Source organism: Asparagus officinalis, chromosome 2 (assembly GCF_001876935.1).
Source record: "Asparagus officinalis chromosome 2, Aspof.V1, whole genome shotgun sequence".
In the NCBI taxonomy this organism is placed as follows: domain Eukaryota; kingdom Viridiplantae; phylum Streptophyta; class Magnoliopsida; order Asparagales; family Asparagaceae; genus Asparagus; species Asparagus officinalis.
Genome location: NC_033795.1, coordinates 42,662,731 through 42,674,927, shown reverse-complemented (window position 1 = coordinate 42,674,927; position 12,197 = coordinate 42,662,731). Strand labels below are relative to the sequence as shown.

General features: G+C 36.0%; 1 protein-coding gene across 1 annotated transcript in view; it reads left to right on the top strand.

Annotated features, from left to right (window-relative positions):
• The window catches only part of LOC109830720 (protein phosphatase 2C 70), a 15,239-nt gene continuing 4,160 nt past the window's right edge, over positions 1,119-12,197 (top strand). Inside the window, exons 1-7 of the mRNA XM_020398081.1 lie at positions 1,119-1,603; positions 1,699-1,905; positions 2,012-2,187; positions 5,806-5,964; positions 7,919-8,062; positions 8,131-8,192; positions 9,832-9,967. Of these exons, the coding sequence (XP_020253670.1) occupies positions 1,330-1,603; positions 1,699-1,905; positions 2,012-2,187; positions 5,806-5,964; positions 7,919-8,062; positions 8,131-8,192; positions 9,832-9,967 (1,158 nt within the window). The 5' untranslated portion in view covers positions 1,119-1,329. The remainder of the gene's footprint in view (positions 1,604-1,698; positions 1,906-2,011; positions 2,188-5,805; positions 5,965-7,918; positions 8,063-8,130; positions 8,193-9,831; positions 9,968-12,197) is intronic.

The following is a 12,197-nucleotide window of genomic DNA, read 5'->3' as shown; positions in this document are numbered from 1 at the left end:
GCTGATGTAAGGTACGCCATAGAATGCTAATAGGCTGAGGCGAACTCTTTTTGTGCTTAGCTTTTTTAACTGACTTAGGAAAGACATGGGTCACGTGATGATGTAAGAAAGGTACTAAATCGGATGTTTTTCTAGATTTTTTTTTCAGTTTGAGTAGGCGTTATTTGTTAGAGGGTTTTGTGAGATTTTGAAGGATGTGGATGCAAGTGAGAAGGAATTAGCGCAACTTTGAAATTATGTAAATTATTCAGCTCCTATAAGACCCATATAAAATATGAAAATAATACATGATTCATGACAGGAGAAATTCATTTTGGTAACATAGATGACTTGGCAGATATGAAGATTTTGTAGAGACAACTATGTAGATTCTAGCAAAAGCAAAAATAATTAGAGCAAGTATATGTCCTGCAGAAGAACTGGTTGTATCCATAAGGATTGTTACTTGAAGATTTTGTAGAGACAAATAGGTAGATCTAAGAACAAAAGAGAAATGATAGTTGCAAGTTTACGTCCTAGAGAAGAACTTGTTGTATCAACAAGAATAGTTACTTGAAGTATCATGGACATCGTTATAGTTATTTGAAAGCTTAGTAGTTGTTACATGTCATAATGGTCTGTCCAATAGAACTTATATATTTGATCACTTGATCTAGAATATTCCTTAAAATGCTAGTAAGCAGTGGGTAATTCTTACTGTGCTTGACTGTTTTCAGTGGAATTTAGAAATACACAGGTCTGGTTTCTTTTTTTTTTATAATTTGAATGTCAACATTGCTAACTAAAAACTAAAAGGTTTTGTTTTATACAAAAGAAAGGTACATTGAACATGTGTAGTTGCCATGAATGACACAGACATTTATGCCAAAGCAAAACCAGAATTTTTGGAGACACCTTTCTCCATTTTCCTTCTGCATATTTGTGCCGTGCATCAGGTGCCAGATCTTGGGGCTTGAAAGATGATTATCGATACAAAAGCAGGTGGATGTAGGGAAGCCGTTCAGTGGCAAACTTGTGAATAAATTTTCCGCCTGGCTTTTGTGGTATAGTATTAGACATCTTGGTTCATTTGCTTGCAAATATGTTGGTGCATTGAGATGCTTTTGCTTTATTTCATTTAACTGCATTTTGCAGTGAACACATGAATATAGTTTACCTTAGGAATTACTCATCTTTAATTTACTTTTTTGAAAACGACAAACTGATATGGACAGTAAGGACCTATAGTGAATATGTTTTTCATGACAGTAACGCATTAGCCTACATATCAACATAACTTCACTGTTCATGGACCAATCGTCATATTTCTTTTACTACGCATAACTTACCATGTTTTATTTTAAATATATATACCTGGTGTGGCGTTATTTTTTAATTATATATAACATTATGATATTTACTGGTTGCTACCCTTTGCAGACTGATGATATTGAAAGACCTTTTTTTTCTGAAACTTCGGCTGATGTCTCAGGACAAAGCTATGATTTGGCAAAAGTTTCTGATCAGGAATCTAGCATTCAAATTGATGAAAATATCACTTCACAAACAACATATGGGGTTGCAAGTAATGAGAGGTTTCAAACTGACTGTTATGTCAATCAAGGTATTCTCTCAGTTCACGTTAAATTGTTTCTGTCACTGACACCTATCATATTATATAGTTTATTGATTACAACCTTCTGTTTCTTGTCATTTCAGGAGATAGCTTGATATTGGATGTGGTTTCTGAGACAGCAGATAGTCAGCAAGTTAGTCAGACACTTAAGCGTGCTTCAGTATCAAGTAGGCCAGTTGAGGAAGCAAAACATGTTCGAAAGGGATATACTGCTAGTGATCTTCCATCTTTTGGTGGCAAGGGCAGAGCTCATTTTTCGGCAATAAAGGCCAAGAGTGTCGGAGCTCTACGTATTCTCTTTCCTTCCATCATATTTTGATTATTGTATAAATTAACCCTTTCTGCATAATATTACTTATTTTATGAATCATATCGTCCAATATTTTTGAAGTGCAGGAAGCAGCCTGAACCTTGAGGTCATAGCTGGTCCTGCTTATGGTGTTTGTTGTTCCCGGTTGTCAACAAACACTTCTATGCTTCCAGTGATTATCGGAAGGGTTCTTCCGAGCAACTTTGTAGTAAAGGACTCTGAAGTTTCAGGAAAGCATGCTCTCATAAATTGGAATGTGAATGTAAGCATGTTGCAGCTTCCTTGTGCATTCATTTCTTCTTTTGTGCATGCATGATCTGCTCCTGCAAGAACACATTAGGGGAAGGAATGTTGGGAAAGAAACCCACAATTATTTGTATGTGCATGTTTGAGGGGTGGGTTTTCCTTTTTCTTTTCTTTTTTGCTGGTGGTGATTTTTCATTTTTTTTGGATTGGGGCATGAGGACAGAAGGGATCTTAATCAATAAGATATGAACTCAAATCCTATAATCCATGACGAAGGGGATTCTAGATGCAAGCTTAAATCTAATCATACATATTTTAATCGTGTCTGTGTGATGGAAGTGGGAGGATGTTAAGCCTTTCCTATTAAAAGCCTAAAAGGTTTTGCAAGCAAATCCTTCCTGTTCAAACTCACTGATACTGAAACCAAAATAAAAGGTGGTTTCTTCATTAAGCATAGAAGAACCAAATGAAGTTTCAATCCTTTAAATGATAATCTTCATGCATCATGTGTATACTAGTAAAATACATGTGCTTTACATGTACAAATTTCATAAGTAACTTAAAAAAATAAAAATCAACAAGAAAATAAATTAGGACCCTGAAGGTCCAAAAACAATTGAAGAGATCTATGTAATATAAGTGTTTTTGGTCATTTATATTATCGATATCATCATTTATTCTTAGAGTAAGTACAACATAGTTCAAAATTTTGGGGTTTGGCATTAGTCCCTGAAATCTTTTGTATTTTGATATTAGTTCCCAAAATCATCTTAATTTGTTGATATTAGTCCCTCTAGTTAGTTGGTGTCAAACTATTAAAATGGTCATGGAATATTCTGTTTTCTTTAACCTTTTTTGTTGCTTGGACAGGTATACCCCCCAGTTCACATACCCAAACTCACAACCTTTTTAAACTTGTACCGTGAAGAACCGCCAAATTCAGACCCGTTTAATTAAAAATTTAAAACCTAAAACCCATTTCACTCATCTTCTTCCCCAACATTCTCTCTCCACCCTTATGAACCTGAGCCCCAAACACGTTAAATTAACCCAATAACATCCTAATCTATTTAAAAATTCCAAACCCAAACCCATTTAAGCATTCATCTCCCCAACAACTACCCCTTTCAGCTAACCCATGAAAGTAATGGCTACCTTCTCTAGCAAAATATACAAAAACTCCAAATGTCTCCTCAAGAAGTCATCTCCATCAACTTATTCTTACCCCAAAACATGTTTAAGCTTTCGAATCATGCTCTACGTTCAAGTAACTTTGTAGATGAGGTTTCTAATTTTCAGGGCGAATATGATGAAAGGGGAAATGAGAGCGGGGGGGGGGGGTTAACCAGCGCTTAAAGAAGGGTGATTTTGTAATTATACAACCATGGCTTTCTACTAACCTAACCATGGTTAGTATTTTAGACTGAAAAAGTAATAGAGTGATTTATCTCAACGCGCTCAAAGGATTTGAGGGACTAATATCAAAAGAACCTAAAATTTTAATGTGTCAAGTGTTATAAGTTTAAATTATATAACCCATTATTAAGGGTGGTTCTGTTTTTTAGCCACTTGATGCATAGTAAGAAACTTTAAAACAATTGACTATTAATTTGTTAGGCACTTTGAAGTTTGAACAATGTAGATCGATTTGGATGAAGTAGATTTTGAAGAAGGTTCCTACTGTCAAATTTATGAGAAGGATTTGCTGCCTAACATTGCTCAGAGGACCCCCCTCCCTTCTCCCTCCCTCTCCTGAGAGCATTTAGTATTTATGGAACTTTCCACGATACCAATAGTTTCACATTGATTGAAAATTGTTGAACATCATCTACTAGGCATAATCTATATGGAAGTAAAAATTCAATGACTTTCAACATGTTTTATCATGGATCAGTGTGGGTGAAAGTTAAGCAATATTATTTCTTTCTAAATCATTGATCTCTTGGCACTTGATATATGGGTAGAGTGAAGCAGAAATCTTTGAGATTATGGTCATAGATAGTTTATGCTAATAAATAACATTAAGTCAGCATTCTTTCTCTCTCTCTCCACATTCACCCACTGACATACACAGAAATATGCACACACATTCATACCACATTGCCACACACAATTACATATATTTACATACACACGATAAGTACATACACGGGTATGCATGTATACAAACTTACATACACATTGATATGTATGTTTATATGTACATATATATATATGTGTTAGGTAAGTGTACCTACATGGATATATGGATAAGGATGTGTATGTATATGCATGCGTATGAGCCATTGTTTTAAATATCCTCGATATATCCTATATATCGGTCGATATATCCTTCTATAAGGCTTGTTTTGGCTTGCCGCAAAGCAATATGGTTGTAATATCCTTTACCATTTTTTGATAATTTTTGGGTGATATATCCCCATCATGGCTGATATATCAGCCGATATGTTGACCTATATAACCTCTTATATGGCTTGTCACAAAAAAATATAGTTCTACAAAATTTCTATAATGTCTTTTAGTGAAAATTCTAGTCCTCTGAAGTGTTTTAGCAAATTCTAGTAGGCTTTTCTCCCTGACTAAGTTTCTATAATTGGTTAGTGATACTAAACATATATTATTTATATTTTTGTATGCTTAGATTTCATGAAGTATGTTTAGATTACAATTTAGGAAATTATATTATATATGCACATCATCCGATTTGATACTCTGATTTTTACTACATATCCCCAATATTTCCCTAATATCCACAATCCTATATGAATTTTGGCCATCCATTATATCCCTGATATCCGATATTTAAAACCTTAGTATGGGTAGCCCTTTTGGATAATAGAATGACCATAGTCGTAATTAAAGAGTTTTCATTTTCTGTTAGTTTTAAGTTTTTACATGCACCTAGTAAAATTCATGAAGGGCTGTCTAAATACATGATTCAAATTGAATACTGTTATCTAAGATACCCTAGACTTATTCAGACAAAAATTGATGCGGTGTAGAAACTTCAATCTATTGGATCTAGCAAAAAAGAACTAATAAGTTTTTCACTTCCGTAAGCCCTCAATTTGTGAGTATAACATATATAGGCTAGGAATTTTTCCTTGGTACTTCATTATTTATTCCCATGGTTTTTGGAATGTGTAGATCACAATCAACAACCACCTATTTGGATGGTGGTATGTATTTCCAAAAGTGTCAGTGAACTCCTACGTTGCAACATGTGCATGTTTTGACGTTTCCACATACAAACATCTTGTAGTTCCCTACTTTAGCCCTTTTTTTCTTGATCTTTTTTTTATCTGCTTGCTTTTAGGGGATGCCAAAGTGTAGATCTAAAGACATGTTTCGCTCAGATCAAGCTTTCAGTATGAATCTTGTTTCGATTACTGATCTGATTTCCCTTATGACACTAGAAACTGACATGTAATGGAAACAAATAAAGAAATATTTGTGAAAATTGTTCACATATATAACAGTAGCAAAAATGTATCACGTGCTGGTTTTCCAGTGTTCCATTTTCTTTTAATTTTCAACTAATGTGGTTAATGTAAAGCATTTACCATGCCTTATCTTATTTGTTTCTTATTCCTTTGTGCACTTAGTTGGAAAGTATTTCTTACATTGGTAACAGAAGTCAAAATGGGAGATAGTGGACATGGGTAGCTTAAATGGGACATTTCTGAATTCTCGGGCAATTCACCATCAAGATTCAAACTTCAGGCATTGGAGTGATCCTATTGAGATCAGAAACGGAGACATTATAACCCTTGGCACTTCATCAAAAATATTGGTGAGCATGGTGATATACTTTATATTGTTGAGTTTCTCAGTTAACAGGCCCTTAGGGGATTCATTCTGGAAAAATGGGGGGAAATCCTTTGACATAGCCCTTATAGGATGAGATAAAGGCACTATGAATGTTGTTTAATTTCTGTATTCTTGTATTCTACTATTAATTAATCAAAAATCTTTTTTCTTCCATTCACAGTTGTTGCTATCAATCATGCAATTTTTTGGAATTATTAAAAGTCTAATATATGCAGCTGTTCATGGTTGATCCATACTTCATCATGTAAATTGCTTGTCGAACTTATCATGCGATCTGAGCTTGTTCAGATTGTCTTGAAGTTTATTTCAAAATGGCTATTTGTTTTGCAATTTCACTTGCTAGGTGAACGTGTTACTGTTTCTACATTAGTCAGTTCCTTGTCCACTATTTGGATGATTTCAGTTATAGCAGAATGCTGGGTGTATGCAGTTAGTTTTATAAGTATGTGGCAAGCATTTTTAGGTTTCTGTACATGCCATGTTGCCTTTCTGCTTGAGGTGAACTGTTGGTTCCTTAAAAACACATGGGCAACTAAATTACACTTATTTCTTAATTCTTACTTGGGAGCTTGACAGATTCCCAGCCTGATTACAACACAAACACGAAGCAGAACGCTTGCCATGTAGAATTACCTGCTTCTTCCTACATGCTACTTGATGCACTCGTAGTTGTCATAAAGTTGAATAAATAGATTCTAATGCTAAAGAGCAATTGGGAGGATTCATCTGGTCTACATGATTGATTAGTAGTTACTATAAAGTAGTAAAGATGGTGAATGCCTCGTGTTGAGGGAGGAATGTGAAAACAAGCAGTGAGATCTAAAGTAGCATCACAGTAACGATATCCCATGAGAATTTATTTGTAACCATGTGGATTGTGCTTGCTTATCTTGAGAGGAATGTAGATGAGAAGATGAACATACAAGTTAGTGAAGTTACTAGTGACGGTCAAGGACATGTAGGTAGCAATGGAAAGTACTAATCTGGTGTAGCATGGACAGAGATATGCCACCTATAACACGGTGCAAGAGAATATGCAAATATTGTATTCCTTAAGCTAATTGGTGGTAAAGCTAATAATTAATTCAAACACGATAACAGTTAGGATGGCATCTCTTTTAGGCATTTGGGATTACTTGAAAAAGCCTCAAACATAAATACAATTCTCATGAAAAGTCATGATTAATGAGGATATAAACATATTTGAATACCAATCCTGAGGTTTGAACCTAGAAACTCTTGAACCTGGTGCTCTGGTATCATATGAGACAGCTACTTTCCCAGAAGGTTAAGTTTATGGTTTTTGGGTAATGATGTGGCAAGCATGATATTCAACAAATACCAAGATCTCAAGTGATCCTGCAAGTTGACAAATATGGGGTGTTGGATCTTGAAAAAACATAGAAAATGTAACTGTGGTAGTAATTACTTCTATGCGTTTGTAATTACTTGTATGCTTACTTTTATGTTGGAGGCCAGGACTAAAGTGATTGATTGAGCTGAATTAATAGTTCTTCATATATAATATTCAAAAGACTCTTCGAAGTCAATGGGCTCAAGCATCCCTACTTGGGCCCTGAACTCCATCAATTGGTGACACCCTGAAAAGAGGGGTGGTCATATCTGTGTTTAAGGCCTAGGAAGGAGGAATAAATACCTGAGTTATGAATGAAAAGCTGAAATACCGAAGTGATGTTGTATAGCACTGGATGTTTCTCTTAGTAGAATTTCTTTTGGCAGAGAAGTTGCAGTGGCAGATGAAAGATTCTTGGAACAAAGCTTCGCACTTATGTCTTATTTTTCTTGCCTTTTCAAGTCTTATTATAAGTTGGTATATAAATATCATGCGTTAGCTTGAAGTTGTCAGTATATCTTAATTCTTTAGTTCAAATTCAGCTTGAGTAATGTATTTGCAGGTTCATATCTCTCAACATGCAGAACACAGGACCCCTTTTGGGGTTGGTGTGGCGTCTGATCCAATGGCTATGCGTCGTGGTGGAAAGCAGCTTCCCATGGAAGACATGTGCTATTACCAGTGCCCTCTTCCTGATGTTGAACAGGTTTCTATGAAACCAAGTTCTATGCTCCTTCTGTAAAATTTTATTCTAATCAAAATATTTGAATGCAGTTTGGACTCTTTGGCATTTTTGATGGTCACGGTGGTGCCGCAGCTGCTGAAACCGCTTGCAAGTCAGTATTTTCCCCTTTGTTTGATGTTAATACCATTAGGCAAGTTAAAGTAGTTTTGAGATTCAATACTTGCGGTCGATATGCAAAGCCGGTATGGATATCTGTGGATATATCCGTATCTGGTTGGATACAAATATGGATACTACTCGGTAGGACATGGATACGGATACAGATAGATAAGTAAAATATCCAGATCCAAATATACAAATATATATAATGATGATACAATTAAAATGTTTTTAAGTATTAGATTAATCTATGAGTTCAATTTTGATAATCTAGAGATCTAATCTTGCTTTCCAAGTATTTCAAACAAACATGTTAATGGACTCACTTGAGAAATTTGTTATACTTAATCATCTCTTGTATCACATGATCTTATCTAATTTTCCAATATTATATGTTTTTCTCATATCCATTGTGTCCGTTATATTTCCTCGTATATAGTTCGTATCTGTGTTTTTTTTTGACAGATATGGAGTATGAATTTTCTTACCGAACCCTATAATTAGTAAGCAAATATGAATAAAATAAGTATCATATCAAGATTACAGAAAGCGCTAGGCAACCTAAGTGTCAGATTCGGCACCTAGAGCCTAGGCAGAGCCTAGGAGTGGCCTAGGTATTTTCTTTTTTTATTTTTAATTACAATCAATGTTATCAAAATCTCTAGGCACTGCTAGGTGCCAAATTGGTGCCTAGCGCGTTGGCACCTAACGCCTACGCGCTAGACCTAGGATGATTTTTATTTTCTACTTTTTTGTTTAAGTGGTGGTGGAGGAGCTTTTACTGAAGGTCGGAGGAGGCGTTCGTGGTCGGTGGAGATGGCTGGAGGAGTTCGAAGGAGATTAGAGAACGTGGATGCAGCAATAGAGGAAAGCATGACCACGATCTAAGCAGTGTAGTCTGCGTAAGCAGTCTCCACTCCCCTAGGCGCTACCAAGATCTAGGTGGGCGGCCTAGGTGCCGCCTAGGCCTAGGCAGGAGCGTAGGCAGTCTAGACGGGAGTGTTTTAGGACATTCATATCTGTTTCATTTGCACCCTTGCTTGCGAGAGAGACATACATATGTCATCTTAATGCATATAAAAATAAAAGTAAACACGGCGGAATTTGAAGCCTATAGTTCCTGCAGCATGAGACAAGTTCATTATCGTCTAGGTAACTTTTAGGCTGTAAAATCATGCCATCGTCGACACAACTACGAGTAACTATCTGGGACACTCTTTTTTCCCTCTACATATTGTGCACCACCACATGGCTTAGCATAATGGTCTTAGAATTAGGATCTTATTTATTTCCTTTTAGTTAATTCTGCTGCAAATTCGGTGGAGTATCCAGGTTGTTCAACACTGCAGCAATTTAGCTTTGTTATTTGAGTATTCTTAAACTGTCCAGCTCCCTTTTTCTTTCGATTTTTCATTATTCGTGATGTGTAATTTAGTTTAATCCAGATAGTTTTTTCTTGTTTGTTAGGATGTCCTCAGTCTCTTTCTCCTCTGTAATTTAATTGACTGTGTTTATATCCTGTTTTCTCCTCATCTGTAGGCGTCATTGGTGCTAATCATACTTCATATGATTATATTCTCGAAACCCTTCTCGGAAACACTGATATTGAGAACATTCAATTTCATTTACAGGATGCTGCCTCAGAACATTGCTGACATTTTATCAAAAACTGAAAAAAGAGAGAAGGTTGTTGCTCTGTGCAATGCTTCAGATGTCCTCAGAGAAGCTTTTCACCTTACAGAGGCTGCTATGAATCATCAGTATGAGGTTTCCTCCTTTCTCTTTGAATTTTGTAGGATATGCAAATGGTTTATAGTTCTGTTTTGACCTTTATATCAGTTTGTGCTTGATTGTAGCAATGAATATTTATGCAAATTCTTAAATTACTCATGATACACATCTCCAACACACTTCTTAGATATCTATCTGATATGACAATGCCCGTATCTACTGTGACCTTGGACTTTTATGGGCCCCAAAGTTATTTGAGCAGACATGTTTTTCCATCATAACATGCACTGTATTTCATTGTCCATCATAGCATGGTGTCAGAGCAAAAGCTTTAGTACTAACAAGCCTCTTTTTTTTTAGACTAAACCTTGTACTTATTAATGGGGATTGCCGGCTCAAAGTATTATCTCTGTATCTCTGGACCTCCCCCTGGCAGCTACTTCATCTTCTCACAATCCTCTTCTCTCTTCCTTTCTCTCTCTCTCTCTCTCTCTCTCTCTCTCTCTCTCTCTCTCTCTCTCTCTCTCTCTCTCTCTCTTCCATTGTTTCTATTTTCCCCCTATCTAAAGAAACCAAACTAAGCAGTAGAGAGATCTCTGAGGACCTCCAGCTTTGCATTAACAGAATCCAATCTCTTGGGACCCTTTCTTGGTGGAGAAAACCAGGACTTTATTTCCAGTTTGTAGAGGGACTGATGGTGGAATCATCTACTTAGATGCTGAGGCCCTGCCCCCATCAAGCTCTTGGTCCATGTTATGGTCAAGAGAGAAGCAAGTTAGGTTTTATAAAGTCATGCTACCAGATTTTGAGCACATATCTACTTGATTTTGAGGAAAATATGAGGAGCCAACAATTTGGGCTCTGCTTTCGTTGAAATAAGAAGGGAAGTCCCTCACTGTAATGAGGTTAAAATGTAATCTCAGCTGTTTTCTCTTATTGAAGGTTGTAAAACTTCGTTCCCTCTGCCGCTGTTGTCCAACAAGCAGATTGTGGTCAGAATTGCCGTTACTCATCGCTAGGTCCTTATTGAATTGTCATCAAGACTTCTGACAACCTCTCCTCTCTTTTTGTGGAAACCCATTTTACGTCTGATCAGGTATCATACTTCAGAAAAGGAAACATGGAAAAAAAAAGAAAAAAAGGCAAAAGAAAAAAAAGAAAAAGAACAGTAAAAAGAAAAAAGACATGAAAATAGTATAACCAGGGGAGAAAACTGTTTCAGAATCCCTCCATCTTGTGTGGTGGGCAGCTAATCCAGGTCGCATTGCTCAAAATTCTACATGTTCGGGTTTCTTTTATCTGGGTTTCTTTTATCTACTATTGCTGATTTATTTTTAGTTCAACATTTTTCCAATTGTCTGTCTCTATAGTTAAAAAGCTACTATTTTTTTCATATTTAAGACCCTACTATGTGTCTCCATGCGGATACCTTACTGTATGTCTCCCTGTATTGAGCTCTAATTGTCTTTCTCAATACTTGTGGCAATGCTTCATGAACTCTTAGTTATATGTCTCTCTCCGTATCTGAGACCCTACCGCCAATCTCTATGTCGGAAATTTTAATCCATAAAGCATTGCGGGTCTTGAACTTGTCCTATAGAAGAGGCCTTTGATTGTCCTCTTTCTTCTGTTATGTTCTCCTTTGAATCTCTCTCGTGAATTTCCACTAATTCAATTAAAAATAAAATGACAAGGAAAGCAAGTTTCTAAGTTACAAGAAATGTAAACATGAGTTACAGGTCAGTGATAAAGGGATGTTGTTGTTTTATTGGGAGGTGCTAACTTCAAGACCAGGCTATATTACCTTTGCTTTATAGAAGGGAAAGGAAAGAATCATAAGTGTTTGCAAGTTGCTGACACCTGTAGAAATTTGACCACTTTTTCTCACAAAAATTATATTATCCTAGGATAAGAATAGGCAATGGATATTATACTATTGGGTTTTTAATAATGGTCCTCAAACCTTTAATATTCTTTAATATTTTGAATAGACCTTCAAACAATTGAATTTGCAATTAGGTCCCCAAATCAAGTTATTTTGCGTCCAATGTACTACTATTCTTGGTTGGATTAGTGATTAACCAAAGGTGGTTATTTACTTTTTTACCGTCCACATTTCTCCCTGGTTGGATAAGTGACCAAACTTCCGTATCTCAATCCCAAACTTGGGTTATGTGTTCTTCTTTTGAATGGAGGAGGGGAAGGGAAATTGGGTTTTGTTGGGGTTGGGAAAGAGAGGATATGAAGTTGGATCATATGAAGTGGG